Source organism: Eubalaena glacialis, chromosome 18, assembly GCF_028564815.1.
Source record: "Eubalaena glacialis isolate mEubGla1 chromosome 18, mEubGla1.1.hap2.+ XY, whole genome shotgun sequence".
NCBI lineage: Eukaryota > Metazoa > Chordata > Mammalia > Artiodactyla > Balaenidae > Eubalaena > Eubalaena glacialis.
In genome coordinates, this window is record NC_083733.1 from 59,010,854 (window position 1) to 59,033,220 (window position 22,367).

A 22,367-nucleotide genomic window follows, 5' to 3' on the forward strand; every position below is an offset into this window, starting at 1 on the left:
CGGATAACCACATGCAGAAAAATGAAATTTGACCTCTATCTTAAACCACTCACAAAAGTTATCTTGAAATGGATTAAAGACTTAAATGTAAGACCTGATGCCATAAAACTTCTAAAAGAAAACACAGGGAGAAAATTCTTTGACATTGGACCAGGCAATTATTTTTTGGATATGACACAAAAAGCACAAGCAACAAAAGCAAAAATCAACAAGTGGGACTACATCAAACTGAAAAGCTTCTGTACAGGAAAAGAAATAATTTAAAAAATGAAAAGGCAACTTATGGAATGGGAGAAAATATTTTCAAAGCATATATCAGATAAGGGGTTAACATCCAAAATATGTAAAGAACTCATACAACTCAATAGCCAAAAATCCCAAACAGTCCATTTTTTTAAAAAAGGGCATAAGAATTAAATAGACATTTTTCCAGAGAAGAAATACAAATGGCTAACAGGTACATAAAAGATGCTCAACATCACTAATCAGCATGGAAATACAAATCAAAATCTCAATAATATATCACCTCACACCTGTTAGAATGACTATCATCAAGAAGACAAGAGATAAGTGTTGGTGAAGATGTGGAGATAAGGGAACCCTTGTACACCATTGGTGGGAATGTAAATTGGTGTATCCATTATGGAAAACAGTATAGAGTTTCCTCGAAAAATTAAAAATAGAATTACCATATGATACAGCAGTTCTACTTCTGGGTATATATTCAAAGTAAATGAAAATAGGAATGTGAAGAGGTATATGCACTCCCATGTTTATTTCAGCATTATTCACAGTATGGAAACAACCTGAGTGTTTGTCAACAGATGACTGGATAAGGAAGTTGTGGCATATATACAATGGAATTTCTTTTTTATATACAATGGAATTTATTCAGCCATGAGAAAGAAGGAAACGCTGATATTTGCAACAATTTAGGTGGACCTTGAGGGGATTATGCTAAGTGAGATTAATTCAGACAAAGAGGGATACTGTATGATATCACTTATATGTGGAATCTTAAGGTGAGCTCATAAATACAGAGAGTAGAATGATGGATATTACACGTTGGGGGTTGGGGAAATGGGATACGTTGTTTAAGGGTACAGATTTGGAACTAGGAGATAAATAAGTTCTGGAGAGCTAATGGACAGCATAGTGATTATAGTCAATACTACTGTATTATAAACTTCAAAGTTGCTAAGGGACTAGACCCTAATTGTTCTGACCACAAAAAAGACATGAAAATTAGGTGAGGTGATAGACGTGTTAGCTAACACTAAGATGGTAATCATATTGCAATAAATAAATGTATCAAATCAACATGTTATATACCTTAAACTTACACAATGTTATATATCAATTATATTTCCGTTAAAAAGGAATAAGAATTACATGGTGTGATTTCTTAATTGGAGCTCAAAGAATAACTTTTTCGAAATATTATGTAGGGTGGTATTAAATACTGTAATATTTTCTCCAATTCCCTAACAATGCAAGAAAACCAAAGCAAAGGAAAAGCGGAGAATTTTGCTGCTTCTCTTTCATGTCCCATTGGTTGCACCTCCTTTGTATGGGTTCTTGGTCAAAGGTGACTCCAGGTTCAGGTAGTAAAGAAGATTGTTCATTATAGCTCAGCCCGTCCCTTTTACGATCTCTATTTTTACCTCACGCATAGCACGCCTTTATAATTATTTTCCATTTACTTTTCCATTTATTTTCTGTCAGGGAACAATGAGAAAAAGAAAACGCAAGCCAAATTCTACGAGCGCCCCAAGACTCCACCTGCTGATTCAAAAATAAAATTGCAGACAGGCGGGAAGCTCAGCCCTACAGAGGATTCTGGGATGTGTAGTCTCGACGCTCCCTGTGATTGGGGCACTTCCGCTCCAGGAAAGCGCGGATGTATTAATCGCGCCGCTGGGGAAATAGGAGAGTACAATCCAGTGCTGTGCGTGTTTGGAGGCATTTCGGATACCGGAGGGCGAGAATACGAAGCCGCTCCTTTCGTGGATTCTGGGAAATTCGATTCAGGCCGTCGATGTTGGAGTCGGCACTTTCGCCCCGGGGGGCGGGGCAGCGGCTCTTGTTCCTTTCGGGGATGCTGGGAAATGTAGTCCAGGAGCTCCGCGTAGTCGGAGGTATTTCCGCCTCAGGAGATAGCGATTGCGGCCTTCGGTTCTCTCAGGGAGGTGAGTGATCTTTGGGAGCCTGCGATTTCTTTTAACTTTTCGGATCTGGTCCTGGGATCAGCCGGCCTCGGTACTCGGTCACAGGGCAGAAAAGCCTCGACCTGCGGCAGAGGGCGGGGTGGAGGGGCGGGGGCGGCCGCTTGCTTTCCCCTGGCCCGATTCTCTGCGTTTGCGGCGGTTTGCAAGTCCTCGGATTGTAGGCGGACCGAAATCGGCAGTTTGTCTCCCGGGCCCTTTGCCGTCCAACCCGCCTCCCCCCAGCACCTTACTTCCACATGCTCTGGTACTTCGTATCGACATAAGGTTGGATGAGAATTTAATCTTTCTGTGCCTTGGTTTCCTTTTCTGTAAAAAGGGATATTACGAGTACCTGCCTTATACAAGAGAAATGTTTGGGACAGATCAGGCGTGTGGCAAGGTGTCAGCTGTTAATGTTAATGATATAATCAGAAAAGCATCGCTTTCGGTGGGAGCTCCTCGAAGTGCCACTGGCTCTTCTTTCTGATCCCTGCCGGAAAGGAGGCTGTGCCTGGACTTCTGACCCGTTTTTAAAGAAAAAGTGGGTCACCCACAGATAACCCGCTGTAGTTTTCCCAGGACCACAAAGTCGTATCTCCCAGCCTCCTTTCCTTCTCCTGCCCTGGCATCTGAAAAGGGGGGCTGTAGAAAAGAGAGGAGTGAGCCCAGGGCTTCTGGTAGCAGAGCCCCACCGTGGCAGGACTTAGCATCTTCCTTTTCTGTTCCGGTGGTAGAAGGTATTTTATTCATTAGTAAATATTTCTGCTACAGAAGCGTTCAGTTACTGTTAAATAATTGTGAAAATATGTAGATCGTGTACAGGGCATGAGTGGTAATCAAAATAGTTAAACATTGAGTCCTAAGTCTCATCCTAAGGGCATTATAAAAATTAGTACATTTAACCTTCACAAGGCCCTATGAAGTGAATACTTTTATTATCTCTATTTTACAGATGAGGAAATGGAGATAGAGAGAGCATAAGTTACTTAAGAGCAGTGGGATTTGAGTCTAGGGCTTGCGTTCCTTATATTTTTGGATATCCTTGGTCCCCTAGTTTAAAATCCCAAAATTGGAATTAGGAAACAAAATAGAAAAACAGTCTATCGAAATATTCAACCATAGAAAACTGGCTGCAGAGGAGGCATTTGGCATCAAGTTGTGGAGGTAGGTTGGAATTTTATTGTAGAGGATTTGAAAGCAGGGTTAGTGAGTTTGGGTGTTTTTATAAAAATTTGAGGGTTTCCCTGGTGGCGCAGTGGTTACGAATCCGCCTACCAATGCAGAGGACAGGGGTTTGAGCCCTGGTCCGGGAGGATCCCACATGCCGCGGAACAACTAAACCCATGCGCCACGACTACTGAACCTGCTCTCTAGAGCCCGCGAGCCACAACTACTGAGCCCGCGTGCCTGGAGCCCGTGCTGTGCAACAGGAGAAGCCACCACAATGAGAAGCCCGCACACCGCAATGAAGAGTAGCCCCCGCTCGCCACAACTAGAGAAAGCCCACGCGCAGCAACGAAGACCCAACGCAGCTGAGAATAAAATAAATAATAAAAGTAAATATGTTTTAAAAAAATTGAAAGCATTCTCATTTAATCTTATTTTAAATAATATTTATAGTTTATATTCCGATTATAGAATAAATGCACATTCATTGTAGAGAATTCAGAAAATGTAGAGATATGATGTAATGAAAAACATTAAGAATTACCAATATAGATGTATATGTTATAACGTATAGGATATGTGTGACATATATAGGACATAGATATATAGGATATAGATGATTATTAACATTTCAGTGCATTTCTGTTTATCATTTTTTCAGTGTGTATTTGTGTTATACAAAATTGTTATCAGATTATTCATATCCTTAACTTTTATTTTTGGCTGTGTTGGGTCTTCGTTGCTGCGCGCAGGCTTTCTCTAGTTGTGGTTCGCGGGCTTCCCATTGCGGTGGCTTCTCTTGTTGTGGAGCACGGGCTCTAGGCGCACGGGCTTCAGTAGTTGTGGCACACGGGCTCAGTAGTTGTGGCTCGTGGGCTCTAGAGCGCAGACTCAGTAGTTGTGGCTCATGGGCTTAGTTTCTCCGCGGCATGTGCGATCTTCGTGGACCAGGGCTCGAACCCGTGTCCCCTACATTGGCAGGCAGATTCTTAACCACTGTGCCACCAGGGAAGCCCCATATCTTTTACTCTTAATTCTGGAAATTTCCAGACAACCCTAAGTATAATATCAATGTAATGAATTCCTGTGTAACAGTCACCCTGCTTCAGTCCTTACTAATCTTGTTGCATCTCCCTCTCCCCATGCACACATTTTTCCCACCGAGTATTTCAAAGCAAACCCAGATGTTGAGTTAGTAGGACTTAAAAATTAATTATTATAAGTTGTTTATATATGAAGACCAAGGGAAGGGAGATTGTATTAGTTTGCTAAGGCTGCTGGAACAAACTATTACAGCCTGAGTGGCTTAAACAACAGAAATTAATTTTCTTACAGTTCTGGAGCTGGGAGTCCAAGATCAAGGTATCAGCAGGTTTCGTTTCTTCTGAGGCCTCTCTCCTTGGCTTGTAGATGGCCGCCTTCTTGCTGTGTCCTCCCAGTCTTTCCTTTGTGTGTGTGTGCATGTCCCTGCTGTCCCTGTTTGTGTCCAAATTTCCTCTTAGAAGGACACCAGTCAGATTGATTTAGGGCCCACCCTAATGACCTCATTTTAATTTAGTCACCTCTTTAAATGCCCATCTCCAAATACAATCACATTCTGAGGTCCTGGAGATTAGGAGTTTAATGTATGAGTTTGGGGCTGCGGGGGTGGTCACAGTTCAGCCCATAACAGGTATTAACAGCAACTCTAAGGTTTTCACACATGGCAACTAGGAGAATGTTATTTATATGAGAAAGTTAGAAAGAGTTGCAGTTATGGAAGGAAGATGATGAATTTCCTTTGCTCCTTTGGAGTTGCACTTGCCACAGGGCATGTAACTCTCAGTTTCATCTCTCTCTCCTGTTAGGCTACAGGGTCCTCTGATTCATGGATCTGGTCATATTCTTCTCGGAGTGCCCAGCACGGGGTCGGCAGAGAGGAGTTGTTCAGTAAGTGTGATTCATGCAGCTGCCCAAAAGGGCTACAGCCTGTGATTAGAGAACAAAAATAGAACGACAGTCTATAACCATATGCCTTGTCTGATACCTCACTTATTTTTGGGGAGATGTAGAATCCACCAACATTTTCGGAGCATTCAAAAATTAATGTATGGGGACTTCCCTGGTGGCGCAGTGGTTAAGAATCTGCCTGCCAATGCAGGGGACACGGGTTCGAGCCCTGGTCTGGGAAGATCCCACATGCCGCGGAGCAACTAAGCCCATGAGCCACAACTACTGAGCCTGCGCGTCTGGAGCCTGTGCTCCGCAACGGGAGAGGCCGCGACAGTGAGAGGCCGGCGCACCGCGATGAAGAGTGGCCCCCGCTTGCCGCAACTAGAGACAGCCCTCACAAAGAAACGAAGACCCCACACAGCCAAAAATAAAAATAAATAAATTAAAATCACATTTCCATTAAAAAAAAAAAAGTTAATGTATGATCATGCCTAGTATCGTCATGCTCTAAAACAAATTTCCTTGGAAACAAATGAATTCTTTTAAAAAATTGAAGTATAGTCGATTTACAGTGTCATGTTAGTTTCAGGTATACAGCACAGTGATTCAGTTATACATGTGTATATATATACATTTAAAAAGAATCCATCCTTTTTTTTTTCTTTTTTTAATTGAAGTAGAGTTGATATACAATATAGTGTTAGTTTCTGGTGTACAGCAAGGTTATTCAGTTATACATATATGTATATATTCTTTTTCATATTCTTTTCCATTATAGGTTATTATTAGAAACTGAGTATAGTTCCCTGAGCTGTACAGTATGTCCTTGTTGGTGATATATTTTATACATAGTAGCATGAATATATTTATCCCAAACTCCTAATTTTTCCCCCCCTTCCCTTTTGGTAACCATAAATTTGTTTTCCAATCGATGTTAATGTTCAATTTTTTGTTTAATACGTAGGGAACATGATGGAGATGATGAGAATAGCTGACATATGTTGGGCACCTTTTGTGACTCAGTGAATTTCCAATGCTGTATGTGCACTGACTCATTTTTCTTTCATCACAATGCTATCATTATTCTCATTTTTAAAAGGAAGAAGCAGGGAAGTCCCTGGCAGTCTAGGGGTTAGGACTCCACACTTTCACTGCTGAGGGTGTGGATTCGATCCCTGGTCGGGGAACTAAGATCCTGCAAGCTGCGCGGCATGGCCAAATAAATAAATAAAGGGAAGAAACGGTTGCAGACAATTGAATAAATGACCTGGTTGCACAATCAGCAAGGGGCAGAGCCAGGATCAAACCTCAGCCGCTGGGTTTGAAACATGGCTCCAGCACTTTGTGACTGGATGACCTTGGGCAACTTACTTAACTTGTCTGTGCCTAAGTTTTCTTACGTCACAATATTAATACCTACCACAAAATTAATGCCTACCTCCTAAAGTTTTTGTGAAGATTAAAGGGGATATGATACGGAAAGTTCTTGAAATAGTGCCTGGCACATAGTACCTCCTCTATGTATTACAGACTAGAGTTGTCCTTTATTTGTTACAGGGGAGTATGCAATATGAAAAATGCAGTGAGTTATTAAAAGGGCAAAGCATATTTTAGGGTATTCTTTTCTCCCCTACCTTATTCTTTTAATACTTCAATTCTACCATACAGTTGAACAAAAATGAATAGTTTCAGTAATAACCATTGTTGAAACTTACAACTAACATAATTGGCTGTCTTTTGAACCTAGTGAGTCCCTGGGGGATGATTATATTGTCTCTATTGCTTTAAAAAGGTCTAAGTCTGCACCAGCCAGTATCGTAGCCATTGGCCACATGAGACTATTGAGCTCTTGAGATGTGGCTGGTGCTGAGATGTACTGTAAGTGTCAGACACACAAGGGATTTCAAGCACTGAAAAGGAATGTAAAAGATCTCAATAATTTTTATATTGATTGCAGGTTGAAGTAGTAATATTTTGGATATGTTGGGTTAAATAAAATATATTGTTAAAATTAAGCTCACTTCTTTTTACATTTTTTAATGTAGCTGCTAGAAACATTTAAATTACCCATGTAGCTTCCATTATATTTCTGTTGGACAGCACTGGTTTAAATGGAAGCCTCCCTATTCCCTCGGAGGATTTGCGTCCAGGGGGCATTTACAAGTTACTCTTGCCTCTTAGACCTCCAAGGGCATCTTACAATGGAGGGGAGCAGGGAGCTGGTCATCAGGAGGCCTGAGTGCCAGGCCTAGCCCTACCCTGGGCTTCCCGGCTGTTCTTGGGCAGCTCGGATAACTCCTTGAGAGGCAGAATAGAATAGTGCAGTGGTTCCCAGACTTTGGTCATATTAGAATCACCTGGGGAACCTGGTAAACACTCTAAAGACCCAGTCCTTTTACTATTTCAATGAGTCTAGGCTTCTGTGTTCTTTCCTAGCTCTCAGGATGATTCTGATGCTGTTCCAATCACTTCCTTTTCACCTGGTTTAGGAAGGAGAAATCCTTGTCCTAAACAGTATGAGATGGCCACACCGGCCAGCTGAGATTGGCAGCAGTTTATTTGTCACATACTCACAGCCTGCGGGAGGAGGACGCTGCCTGCTACGCCGGGCCACCCAGGGCTGCACCCGGGACTAGAATGAAGCAGCGGGGGCTCCGGGAGGCAGGCTCGGTAGTGAACAGAGGGTAGGCTGACCTTGCTTCCGGCAGGAGGACGTGATAGGCTTCTTTGAACAATTTCGCAGCTGGCACAGAGATGAAACCTGTTAGGCTGAGGACTCAGTGGGTGAGGCTGGTCCAGCTGATGGAGTGAATTGTGTCAGGTCTTCATTTATAAAGGTGACTGAATGACAACATGGAGAGGTGATTGAGAAAGAAGGTTTTTTAGTACTTACAAGTCCCCCAGGAACAAGAGACACAGCATGCCACCAAGGGCCACACGAATCCTGTCACATGCAGGGGTCGGGGAGCAGGGAGAGAGGACCGTGCCTTTGTGACTATAGTGGCGGGAAGGAACTAGGTGGAGACATCCCCTGTTGGGCACTAAGTGAGAACAGGCAGGTCAGAGGGCAGTGATTGGGCAGATTATATTATGACCCTCTTATGCCCTCGAAAACTGGCTTGCAGGGAATGTGTAAATAACTGTGGTCGACAGTCTGGCCTTGTGATTCAACAGACTTAGGAAGAGGTTGGTAATCACAGATGTCAAACAGCTAATACAGAATCTAAAAACATGGGTAATCCATAGGGGAACTAGCTGGATGGGGCACCTCTTCCCAGGGGAAAGGGCCATATCTGGAGAGAGCAGAGGAATTCACGGCTAGGCCTTCTGGGCCCTGTGAGGCTCAGAGGTGTCATGGTAGCACTTGGAATTTAGGCCTTACAATAGAGATGCACACCAGAGTTTGAGAACCACTGCATATTGGTCAAGGGCATGGGCCTCGGTGTCATTTTGCCTGGGGTTCATTGCCTGGTGCAGTGTCCTGACTGGACAATGAAATCATAGCCTGAGATGGTGGGAGGGGGGCAAAAATGCAGATATCAGCAACCCACCTCCACAGATTCTGATTTAATTAGTTTTGGATAAGGTCTGAGCTTTTTTTTTTTTTTTTTTTAATGAATTTATTTATTTATTTATGGCTGTGTTGGGTCTTCGTTGCTGCGCACGGGCTTTCTCTAGTTGTGGCGAGCAGGGGCTACTCTTCGTTGCGGTGCGCGGGCTTCTCATTGCGGTGGCTTCTCGTGTTGTGCAGCACGGGCTCTAGGCGCGTGGGCTCAGTAGTTGTGGCACGCAGGCTCAGTAGTTGTGGCACGCGGGCTTAGTTGCTCCTCGGCATGTGGGATCTTCCCGGACCAGGGCTCGAACCTGTGTCCCCTGCATTGGCAGGCGGATTCTTAACCACTGCGCCACCAGGGTAGTCCCAAGAGGGCTGTTTTTGACTGATGCTACTCAAATTGTGATCCAGGGACCAACAGTATCATCACCTGGCATCTTAGTAGAAATGTAGATTCTTCGTCCCCATCCTTGATCTCCTGATTTAGAATTTCTGGGGGTGAGACAGAGGACCCTCTATCTTGGCAGGGTCCCCGGTTGATTCATGGAACATTAAAATTTGAGATGCATTGGTAGTGAGAACTGACTCAGGACTTTTTAACAAAAAATATTTTCTGTTTCCCTCTGGCTAAATTACTCGTCCTTCAGATATCATATACCTGCATGGCTCTGTCTGCCTTAGTTCAGATCTCTGCTCAAAGGTGAGAGAAGCCTTCCATGACAAAAACTTATTCTGTACCAGCCCCTCCTTCCATCTCGTCCTATACCTTTACCCTGCCTTATTCTTCTCAAAAGCATCTCTCACTATAATATCGGTGTGTTACTGCCCTTGTACCCCATTATACTATCAGCTCCATGAGATCAAGGTCTTTGCCTGCTTTGTTCACTGCTGTATCTTTCAGATCTAGGCTCCTTGGCTGGCACAGAGCAGGCTCTCAGTAAGTATATTTTGAATGAATGATTCGGGAGATAAATCACGAGGCCCTGATCTACATGGTGCGTCTTTCAGTTCTTCATTCCAGCAGTCATTCTGTGAATCTTTGTTGAGTTCCTGGCAAGTGCCTGCGGCAGCATCCTAGGTGTTGGGGACACAGCAAGAAACAAAACTCCCTGCGGGACAGATGTGATGAATGTAAATGAGCAAAATACCTAGTAGGATGTTAAAGAGTGATACGTGCTAAAGAGAAAAGAATTAAGCAGGGATGGGGGGTCAGAAGTGTTGGGATGTCATTAGGAGATTGAAATTCTCTGTAGGGAGGAACTGTCTGAGGAGGTGACATTCAAATAAAGAAGGACGTGATTCTTGGTGTGGCCCTGGTAACAGTCTCTCTGGCTCCAGCCCCTTCCCCCTCAGATCTCCCATTTGCTGGGAGAGTGATCTGTTTCCAACACCAAAGGAATCTTCTGACTCTCCCTTCCTTTGCTGCTTTCCTGCTAACTTGCCGGTAAACTGGGACCCCGTCATTATGGTTTGAATCCTGCCTTCCTGCCCAGCTTTTTCTGCCTCTTGTTTGTGTTCACTTACAGTTGTAACATCTGTTCTCTTGAGGTTTTTCAGAGATTCTGCTTCTCTCTGGCTAATAGAACTCAGTCATCCTCCAGGGCTCAGATCAAGCCACATTGATGTAGAACCTGCTCCAAACAAGTGTGGACCCCAAGGCCCATAACTTGTGCTTCTAAAGTACCCAGTTCACTACCCTGGTACTTAGCGATGTGCAGGGTGATTGCTGGTTTCCTAATCACTAGACTGTGAACTTGAGTAGTTGTATCTTTTAGTTTGATTTCCATAAATGTTCATTGAATTAATACACTTATTTTTTAATGAAGAGTTAACAAGTTATCCTGTCTAGTGCTAATCACGCAGGCAATTAAATAGTTGTCATTCTCAGTGTTTTGATGGACACACACTGTGGATTTTGTAACAGGAGTCTCTTTAGACATTGACTTTGAAGAGTGGGAAGCACCTTCCTAAGATAGTATTAAAAATCCAGAGGCCCTTTTCCTTCCAAAGATGACCTTGATCTTGCAAATATTGTGGAAGACCTAGAAGAAAAACTTGGAAATAAAACCCTCGCCCTCCAAATCCTCCAAAGTGGGACCAGCCTCAGAATTTTGCCTCTCAAAGAGACCTTTGACCAACCAGTCTAGTCTTTTTATGTGCCTCTGCTGGAATGAACCTGTAAGGGGGGGCTCATGTGTCAGGACACTGACATTGACACTGACTGCTAAGTGATCACTGTGTTACAGGCACTGCTTCAGGTGCTTGGGATGTAAAGCTGAGTTAGTATTAATCCCCAAACAGACAGTGATTTACTGATGATCCCCTTTCCACAGAGGTAGTGGAAAGATCTCCCTGTAAAACACTTCTTACTGAGCAGAAGTCACTGGACAAATATAGAGTCAGAACAAGGTGAATTACAAATCCTGAAAGGGTATCTCTTCTAAGATTGGGAAGTTTTACACTGCCCTTTTCCATACAGGGTTCTTCTATCTGGAGTAGGACTAGCTAATAATAATAAACTAATAAGTAATTAATGAACCAATAATTAACTAATACTAATCTCTTAATCTGGATATTTTACTCTCAATTTGCACACTCCCCAGAATCAGAATCATACTCTGACAGCTACGAGAACTTGTATTAGGGCCACTGTGTGTGGTTGGGCAGGTTGTTCACTGCACCGGGGCTCTCGGTTGAAGGCGTAAGTGGCGTCTGGAATCCTGCCCACGTCTGCTCATCAAGCCGTGTGCGGTTGCAGCCACCCCAAGGCAGAGCTTCCTTGACTGTTTCATGTAAAGCAGCCCTAGTGAATGTTTAAGCTGCCAGATACTGTTCCACATGTTTTATGTAGAGTCACTTAGACTGACTAACCTTCCTATAAGGTTGGTGGTATTATAATTATATTACTATATTATATATAATTATATTATTATATAAATATATTATACTATATATCTATATAATTATAATATATTGTATTATAATTATATAATTATAATAATTATTATTATTATAACCATCCCTAATTTACAGATCAGACCTTGGGACTAAGTAGTAGCAAGTTGGAGGTGCCAGGATTCAAATACTGGGGGTCTGATTCCAGAGCCTACACCCTTCCCAACCCTGTTCTCATCTCCTTCAAGCAGATCCTCTGGCTTCAGAGTCCTCTCCCTGTTTCTATGTCAGTCTTTTATCCCTAGCTCTCAAGCTCTCGTTTCTCTCTGCATGAGACCTCAGACTCCCATCTGTTTCTTTTTTTCTTTAGAAGCAGCAGAGAGACAAGATCTAGAAGACTGGCTTCTTTGTGAGAGCTGGATTCAGGTTCCGCCCCTGCCCCTTGACCTCACCAAGCCTCGGCTTCCTCATCTGTTACATGGGAACAACAGTCGTCATTGTCATCATTTATTGAGAACTTGGTAAAATGCCAGGTACAATGCCAAGGGCATTTAACTCATTCATCCACCACAGTAACCCTAGGACTGACATTCTTTTGTTTTTTCTCTCCTTGTTATAGTTGAGGAGAGGCATAGAGGTGGAGGTGATCAGACTGGAGTCACACGGCTAGTACACCCCTAGCTTCTTCACAGGTGTGTGGGAGGTACCTTAGTGGAACAATGCGTGCCAAGTGCTTCTCAAGGTCCCTAACACGTACTTAGTGCTTATGTAATGTTAAACATTGCCGTTTTTGTTGTTTTCATCATTACTATGATTAGCTTGTTCATTTAAGTGGCATGTTGACTAATTTACTGTTAAATCACAGGATTCTATTAATTTTTCTTCATCTCCATGATAAGAGTGTTCTTAAGGCCCTACTGTTAACAAAGTCAAATTGTCAAGGTCTTACATCTTTGAAAAAGCCGTCATCCACAATATCAGATTCATAGAGAAAGTAGAATAGTGGTTACCCGGGACCGAGGGGAAAGGGAATGGAGAGTTAGTGTTTAATAGGTACAGAGTTTCAGTTTCGGATGGTGAAAAAGTTGTGGAGATGGTTAGTGGTGATGATTCACAACAATATGAACACACCTAACGAACTCTACACCTAAAAAATGGTTAAAATGGAAAATTTTATGTGATGTATATTTTACACAGGAAAAAAAATAATCAATGTAATCTTAAATATTACTGCAAAGGCATCAAATTAAATATGACAAACCAAGAGAGAATAACATATATTGCAGAGGTTAAAGGTGATTTTCATACAACAAAGCAACAGCCTTTTAAGGCTCCATTGAAGCTATTGGTGAGGACAGGTTTTATGTTACTGAATATTACCTGCTTTCTGCTGCTACTGAGAAATAAGGTGCCCTGAAAGTGTTCTTTGAACTTTCTGCCTACTTATTTAATTCTTACAACAATCCTATGAGATAGCCGTTGTTAATCCCTCTGTTTTTACAGATGGAAGAATTGAAGCACAGAGATACTAATAATTTGTCTAAGATGTCACAGCTAATACGTCACAGTTTCATGAACCTAGACATTTGGCCCCAGAAATTACTCTTTTAACCTGGGTACTTTACTCTCAATTTCCCCCCTCCCCAGAATCAGAATCATACCCTGAGAGCTACACAAACTTGTATGAGGGCCACTGTGTGTGGTTGGGTGGCTCGTTCACTGCTCAGGGGCTCTTGGCTGAAGGGGTGAGTAGCATCTGGAATCCAGCCCAGGCTTTGTGCATCAGGCCACCCTGAGGAAGCGGCACTGTTGCTGCTTCACAGTAGGCAGCCATATGGGTCAGTGACACCCTTGGGCAGACTCTGACGGCTTTTTTCTCCTTCCCCCGTTGTGCTTGCCCAAGACTCAGCGCTTCCCCAGAAGGAGGAGGACAAAATGACCAAGTTCAAGGTGAGTTGGGCTTGCCCTTCTAGGTGTTAACTTGTCACCTCATTTCTCAGTGATAAGACACATCCTATTTCTCTTTCTTGGGAAAGATTAAAGAGAACAGTAGGCATTTGGGAAACTCTTCCCAAGAAGAGGGCCGAATGATCCCTACTTTTTATTTTTGTTTGATTTATTTTTGTTGTTTTATCACCTTTTCTAATTTCACAAATAAGAGTAGAACAGAAAAAGTCAATAGCAACGAAAAAAATCTCACGTTATTACTGTTTCCCTTACAAAACAACTGTCTTCATTTTCCCATGTTCTTTTCCTCATATGCGTTCATAACTGTATATTTGTAATTCCTGTAGTATAAACTTCTCAAATTATACCTTTTCTAATTGATATTATATATCCCACATCTTTAATGGCAACATCATATTCCCTTGAATTTGTGTACATTGTGTGTGTGTGGCGGGGTGTGTATGTCTCATAACTTTTCCCCATTCATGGACATGTAGGTAGTTTAGAATTTTTACCGTTTTAAAGAACACTGTAGGGGCTTCCCTGGTGGCATAGTGGTTAAGAATCCACCTGCCAGTGCAGAGGACGCGGGTTCGATCCCTGGTCTGGGAAGATCCCACATGCCGCGGAGCAACTAAGCACATGCGCCGCAACTACTGAGCCTGTGCTCTAGAGCCCGTGAGCCACAACTGCTGAGCCCGCGTGCCACAACTACTGAAGCCCGCACACCTAGAGCCTGTGCTCCGCAATAAGAAGCCATCGCAGTGAGAAGCCCGTGCACCGCAACAAAGAGTAGCCCCTGCTCGCTGCAACTAGAGAAAGCCCGCATGCAGCAATGAAGACCCAACACAGCCAAAAATAAATAAATAAAAATAAATTTTAAAAACAAAACAAAATACTGTAATAACAGTTTTCCTAATACAACCAATTTCCTCAAAAGGGAATTTGGAAGAATTTGCCATTCTTTGGTCTTAATGTTCTGGGTACTCTAAATTGACAAAGTACATTTGCTATGCAGTACCTCGGGTATTTTGTATGTAGAATATTCCAAAATGGCAGAGTGCACCAGGATCTAACTAACGCTTCACACAGAGAAAATATTATTAGATATTTTCATGTAAGGAAGCTAGATTGTTTCTTACCCATGTCTGAATCATATCATATGCATGTTTTATTTATTGATTTATATTTTTTATTCACATATTAATGAATTTTTTCAAAGTACTAATGTACTTAATTTTAAAAGTACAAAAGGACCTGTACAGAGACTTTGCATTTCTTAACTGCATTTAGTCAGTCTCAGACCAACCTTATGAGGCCGAACTTGGTCTCCTCTGCATTTTAATGACAAAGAAACAGGATTGTAGAATTTCAGAAAACTGCTCAAGTTCACATAGGAAACCAAAGATCCAACTGATCCAAAAATGACTCCTAGGATTTTTACTTGGATAAAGAGAGTGGGACAAGGGAAAAGAATTCTCCACCTGGGACTTAGCCTATTCTGTGGGGTGCCTAGTTGTCCTGGTGGGTGGAAGACTCCATAGATGATACTGTCCCTACCATAGATCACTCTCAGTGGCCCCTTCTTCTCCATGACCTCTGTTGCTCATATAGGGCACTGGATGTGCAGGGCTCTGGCACTGAACACAGTCTTTGTACGAAAAATTAAAACAATGCTGTGTATGAGTGATTCTTAATTATGGGCGATCTTACCCTCAGGTAACATCTGGAAACATTTCTAGTGTCACAGCTTGGGAGTGCTACTGATATCTAGTGTGTAGAAGCCAGGGATGCTGCTAAACATCCTACAGTGAACTCAGCAGCCCCCTGCCCCACCCCCAACAAAGAGTCATCTGTCCTCAAATGTCAGGAGTGCCAAGGATGAGAAAGCATGCTGTACCCAAAGCTGTACAAGAACAATAGCAGAATGTGGGTGAAAATATTTATAATACACACCCTAAAAAAAAAAAAGCTTAAAATCTCGAATAGGAATTTTACAGAATCCTAAGATAAAACCCCAATTGGAGTATGAGCAAAGAACATTAACAGGCAAGGTTCTGAAGAAAAAAATGAAGATGGCTAGTAAATATGTGAAAATATGATGAGCTTATTAATTATCAAATAAGTACAGATAATCCAAATAAGTTGTTTTTGACTGATAAGATTGCCTAGAATTTAAAAATATGGTTATATTCAATGTGTATGGTTTAGAGAATCAGGGATACTTATATACTCTTGGAGGAGGATAAAATAGGGGAAAAGTTGAAAAGAAAATCTGCTGTTGTGCATAATTATTTTGAAGTTGCCTATTCTTCGACATTGCAGTTTTCACTCTTTGGAACTTACCCTAAGAAAATAATTGGATGGGAAGCAAAAATCTATGTAAAAAGTTGTTCTTCTCCGCATTTACTGTGAAAAGAAGAAAATCTAAAACGTAAATGCGTTATGGGGAATGTTTAACTATGTTACGGTAAAATTGACTCTGGTCTCTCAGAATCTGGAACCACTTCGTACACATCCTCCCCACTTTTCTCAGTGCTGCCCTTTCTCCAGGGGACCTGCGTTGCAAGGTTCAGGTGGAGTGTGTTTGATGTCTTAGGAGGCGGTGACCTTCAAGGACGTGGCCGTGGTCTTCACGGAGGAGGAGCTGGGGCTGCTCGACTCTGCCCAGAAGCAGCTGTACCAGGAAGTGATGCTGGAGAACTTCCGGAACCTGGTCTCAGTGGGTGAGGAAGGGCACTCTGGGACTGAACATCGCATCAGCCCCTGTGGTATTTATTTACGTGTCCTTGAATGGGCAGGGCTTTGGAGCTCTTGAACTGGTTTCCGGTTTTCTAATCAGCATGAGACACAGAGATGGCGTTTTCTAGTCTTTCTCCCCAGGCCAAAGTGTGTTTGTAAACGAACTGTTAATTGACTGCATGACTGCTGTATGTTTTCTGGCTTTTCAAATTGTGGTCATCTCCAATGAGTAGGTCATGACACTCTTTAGGGAATCGAAATAAAATAGGGTAGAAGATATCAGAGCCCTTGGCAATAACTGCACGTTGCAGTAAAAACTGTGGCCCGTTGCCAAGAATAGTGTGAGAAATGGTGAAAAGGGTGCGATGAAAATAATGTTTTCCTGTAATTTATACTTATGTCTGCCTATCCTGGGTTTTTGCATAAAATGTATTTCCTCCCATGGGTCATAATTAAAAGTTTGGAAAACACTGATTTTGATGTCCTGAAGACAGTGCAGTGGGAACCACAGTTTTTCTTAGTTTGGGCCTCTAACATACTGATTTTAAATGTTTGTCCTTGCTTTTTTTGCAGGGCATCAATCGTTCACACCAGATGTAATATCCCAGTTAAAGAGAGAAGAAAAGCTTTGGATGATAAAGATAGCAACCCAGAGCTGTCGCTCCTCGGGTGAGAGCCGTGTGACCCTGAGTCTGTCCTGCTTCTTGTTGCCTCCACAGCTGTGACTCTGGTCCAAGTCAGCACCTAGACTGTGGATTACTGCCTCAGTCTTTGTAATGCTCTCTCTTCTGCTTTGCTCATTCACAGTTAATTCTCCACTCAGAGTGACTCTTTTAAATTCAAATCTTGTCATTTCTCTGCTCAGAACATCTTATAGCTTCTTACTGATTCAGAATAAAATCCCATTATTGAAAGTGGCTTATGATATCCCATATGCCCATCAATTTTATAGTCTGGTTTCAAAAACAACTTTTTCCCTTGGCCGTGGGGTGGGGGGGAGCAGTTTAAATATTGACTCCTACTTGAAAAAGGAAAAATTTTACACATACAGAAAGAGAGTATAAACATTTCAGAAGCAGGCAATCCATAGGCCCCATGGCCATCTTTATACCCTGTGCTGGTTTTTTTGGCCTTCTGAGTGATTTTTGCCATGATTTTTTTTTTTTTTTTTTTTTTTTGGCCACACTGCGTGGCTTGTGAGATCTTAGTTCCCCGATCAGGGATCAAGCCTGGGCCCTTGGCAGTGAGAGTGTGGTGTCCTAACCACTGGACCGCCAGGGAGTTCCCTGATTTTGTGATCATCATGATTTTCTCATCAGCAACATCCACGTAGGTTAGCCCTGCATCTAGTGAAGCCTTTCAGCTTCCCAACAACATGACTGTTTCCACTTTCTTTCCTGTTACGGGTAACTTACTTGAAAAAGCTCTTTTACTTTTGTAACATGGCTCTAACTCTCACAGAGATGTCAAACTGGGATTTCTTTATCCATTCAACATGTACTTATTGAACACTGTATCAGACAGGGTTCTGGGAGTGGTGATAAACCAGTGAATAATACAAAATGCTTGTCCTCATGGGTATCGCATTCAAGTGGGAGATGACATAAAATGAAAAAGATTAAGGACATACATAGTATGTCGGATAGAAATATGTGCTGTGTAAAAACAAAACAGGGTAAGGCAAATGGAGATTGCCAGGCGTGTAGAATGGATAGGGAGAATTTACTATATGATATTGTATGGTAAAAGAGGCCTCACTGATAAGGTGTTATTTGAAGAGACACCTGAAAAGAAGTTAGTAGCAAGCTATATGGCTAATCGGTGGAATAGAGTTCCAAGGAGAACGTAACTCTTCCGGTCCAATGTTGATTTCGAGACTCTGTATTATGCCCTATTTATTTCCTCCTCGCAAGTTCTTGCTCTGTTGTAAAAGATAACCTTCTAATTTTTCACTCTTTTTTTTTACCCCTGGTGGTTGTAGGAACTTTACTGTTACGAGGTTTTAGAATAATGTATGTTATTACAGTAACATACTAATTTCAAAACTTGGCTTTGATTTTTTTCCCAGCTAACCCTTTCAGTGTTGGGAAAGACCTGGCTCTGTGGCCAGGGAAAGTAAAGTTTACAGCCCATTTGTCTTCCTGAAGGATATTTCCCAGCAGGAGGCAAAGAACCACTCTCTGCTTATACTCTGAACTTTAGGGCCTTAGGTGATAAGGTATTTCTCCCAGACATGTATCTTTCCAACTTATTCATTGCCTCAAAGTCTCCTTCCATTGGAGTAAACTTCCATTAAAATAAAGCAGAGGTTTTTCAACGTTGCCTGGGGACATCCTCTGATAATCTGTCTAAGGGTCTTACTAGACATTTTGAGCATTTTGGTCAGATGTGCATGCAGTAGGCAGAATTATGTGGAAGCTGTTTATTAGCCACCTGCTACAGCAAAGAAGATAAGGCTTTCAGTAAGGTACAGCTTTGTCTTTGTAAACATTCCCTAGGAGGTATTTTTCTTGCTCTGTAGCCATCAGATTTCTCATTTATATCTCACCTATGAAACTTATATGATTCTAAATGGATTCCACTAATGTGTAGTGAATGACACTACACATGTCTGGTGTCTGGAGGCATGTAAATCAGACACATGTCTGGTGTCTGGAGGCTGACACTACACATGTCTGGTGTCTGGAGGCATGTAAATCAGACACATGTCTGGTGTCTGGAGGCTTTGAGTAAGGTACAGCTTTGTCTTTGTAAACATTCCCTAGGAGGTATTTTTCTTGCTCTGTAGCCATCAGATTTCTAATTTATATCTCACCTATGAAACTTACTATGATTCTAAATGGATTCCACTAATGTGTAGTGAATGACACTACACATGTCTTGGTGTCTGGAGGCATGTAAATCAGAGAACATGATACGTGATGTTAAAGAAAAATGGAAGCTTTTCGAGGTTCAGTAAAGCCTTAGGGTGTGGGCCTAAGTTTATAACCTTGACATCTCTGAGCAAAGCACTCACATGCCCCATCTCTAAATTCTCTTTATCCATTTAGGAGACAAGAATCTAAATGGCATGGAGACTCTTCAAGAAGTTGGATTAAGGTATCTGCCACATGAAGAACTTTTCTGCTCACAAATCTGGCAACAGGTTACAAAGGAATTAACCGGGTGTCAAGATTCCATGGGAAATATTCAAGGAACTGGCTCTCAGATGGAAAAACAAGGTGGCACACTCAATAAAGATGAGGAGTTTGGTAAAGACTTCCACCAGACTTCACATCTTCAAGTTCACCACAGAGACCACACTGGAGAAAAACCCTACAGAGGTGTGGAGTGTGAGAAAGGTTTCATACGGGACTCTCACCTTCAAATGAACCAGACAGCCCACGTAGGAGAGAAGCCCTACAAGTGTGAAAAATGTGAAAATGCCTTCCGTCGGCTTTCAAGTCTTCAAGCCCATCAGAGAGTCCACAGTAGAACAAGATTGAACAAACATGATATGTCGTGTAAGGGTTTCAGTCAGAGGTCATATCTTCATCATCATCAGAGAGTCCCCACTGGAGAGGATCCACACAGATTTGAGGAGTGTGGGAGGAACGTCGGGAAAAGCTCACATTGTCAAGCTCCTCCCATAGCCCACACGTTGGAGAAACCCTATAAATGTGAGGAGTGTGGACTGGGCTTCAGTCAGCGCTCCTATCTTCACATCCATCAGAGAGCCCACACGGGAAAGAAACCTTATAAATGTGAAGAGTGTGGGAAGGGCTTCAGTTGGCGTTCACGCCTACAGGCTCATCAGCGAATCCACACTGGGGAGAAACCCTACAAATGTGAGGCATGTGGCAAGGGCTTTAGTTACAGCTCACACCTGAACATCCATTGTAGAATCCACACAGGCGAGAAACCCTTTAAGTGTGAAGAGTGTGGGAAAGGCTTCAGTGTGGGTTCCCACCTTCAAGCCCACCAGATAAGCCACACGGGAGAGAAACCATACAAATGTGAGGAGTGTGGCAAGGGCTTCTGTCGGGCCTCAAATCTTCTGGACCATCAGAGAGGCCATAGTGGTGAGAAACCATATCAGTGCGATGCATGTGGAAAGGGCTTTAGTCGTAGCTCAGATTTTAACATTCATTTTAGAGTCCATACAGGAGAAAAACCCTATAAGTGCGAGGAGTGTGGGAAAGGTTTCAGTCAGGCCTCAAATCTTCTGGCCCATCAAAGAGGCCACACTGGAGAAAAACCATACAAATGTGGTACATGTGGGAAGGGCTTCAGCCGGAGTTCAGATCTTAACGTTCATTGTCGAATCCACACGGGAGAGAAACCCTATAAATGTGAGAAGTGCGGGAAGGCCTTCAGTCAGTTCTCAAGCCTTCAAGTGCATCAAAGAGTCCATACCGGCGAGAAACCATACCAGTGTGCAGAGTGTGGGAAAGGCTTCAGTGTGGGCTCACAGCTTCAGGCCCATCAGAGGTGTCACACTGGAGAGAAACCCTACCAGTGTGAGGAGTGTGGGAAGGGCTTCTGTCGGGCCTCAAATTTTCTGGCTCACCGTGGAGTCCACACAGGAGAGAAGCCATACCGATGCGATGTGTGCGGTAAGCGCTTCAGACAGAGATCATACCTTCAAGCCCACCAGAGGGTCCACACTGGAGAGAAACCATATAAGTGTGAGGAATGTGGTAAGGTCTTCAGTTGGAGCTCATACCTTCAAGCCCATCAGAGAGTCCACACTGGGGAAAAACCATACAAATGTGAGGAGTGTGGGAAAGGCTTCAGTTGGAGCTCAAGTCTTATAATTCATCAGCGAGTCCATGCTGGGGATGAGGGTGACAAGGACTGTCCCTCATCAGAGAATACGTACAGCAAAGAAGCTCTATAAAATTACACGGTTTAATACCTCAAACGGGTGCTGAAATAGTCCTGTCGTAGAAGACAAAACATCTGTTTGATAAAAGAGTATTTCTGCCAGAGCTCGACATGTCTGTGTGGTTGGGCGACCACACAGCAGAGAAGCCTCATAAGAGTGGAGACATAAGAACTTCATTCAGAACCTTGACATTTAGCAGATACGACAGAGAAGAGAGGCTTAAGAAGGGTGAGTCTGAGCTGAAGGTAACCAAAAGTACTAAGATGGAAATGCCCAAGTCTCTTCCACCAGAATAGAAGCTCTCGGAGGGCTGGGACTTTGTTGACGGCCAAGTCCACTCTGCCTCTTCAGCACCTAACACACTGCAGGTGTCCACTAATGTTAAATGAGTAAAAAGGAGAACAGTCACTTTTGAAATTTTCTTTCAGTTCCTCTCTAAAAATTTCTATAAAATTGTAGAAGGAGGAATTCTTCAAGGCTTGGAGGATTAAATAAGACACTTGGGCTCATTTCCCCGACCCTGCAGGTCCTGTGAACTAGTGCTTATCAAGCTGAAGGTTGTAACCCATTAGTGGGTCCAGAAGTCAGTTCACCAGGTTGTGGCCAGCACTTTTCTGTGCTAACAGTTCTTTATGGAGATGTGATTCGCATGCAGCCACATGCATAAATAAGTTTACAGTTTCATGAATTTTGACAAATGTATCTACTTGTGTAATCATCACGAAGATCAATATATACCATATTTCTATTAAACCAGAATGTTTCCTTGTGTACTATTCTTGTCATTCCCACCTCCAGGGGCAACAAGTATTATGATTTCTATACTGTGTATTAATTAGGTCTGTCCTTGAGCTTCCTATGTGTTCGGTATGTATTCTTTATGTCTGGATTCTTTTCATCAAATATATGATCATCCTAGGTTCACAGAAGGCAATTGACAGAACTCAGTATCCATGATAAAAATTCTTCAGTGAGATAAAAGGCATCTATGAGGATCCTATATGTTCATGTTCTTCTTTTATTATTAAGGAATAATTTATATACAGTAAAATAGACT

At 42.5% G+C, this 22,367-nt stretch overlaps 1 protein-coding gene across 1 annotated transcript in view; it reads left to right on the top strand.

The window, feature by feature from the left end:
* Positions 1 to 1,731: 1,731 nt before the first annotated feature.
* LOC133077702 (uncharacterized) overlaps positions 1,732 to 22,367 on the top strand; it is a 42,361-nt gene continuing 21,725 nt past the window's right edge. The window contains exons 1-7 of the mRNA XM_061172475.1: positions 1,732 to 2,189; positions 12,125 to 12,287; positions 12,374 to 12,446; positions 13,658 to 13,704; positions 16,301 to 16,427; positions 17,017 to 17,112; positions 19,494 to 21,305. Of these exons, the coding sequence (XP_061028458.1) occupies positions 13,690 to 13,704; positions 16,301 to 16,427; positions 17,017 to 17,112; positions 19,494 to 21,305 (2,050 nt within the window). The 5' untranslated portion in view covers positions 1,732 to 2,189; positions 12,125 to 12,287; positions 12,374 to 12,446; positions 13,658 to 13,689. The remainder of the gene's footprint in view (positions 2,190 to 12,124; positions 12,288 to 12,373; positions 12,447 to 13,657; positions 13,705 to 16,300; positions 16,428 to 17,016; positions 17,113 to 19,493; positions 21,306 to 22,367) is intronic.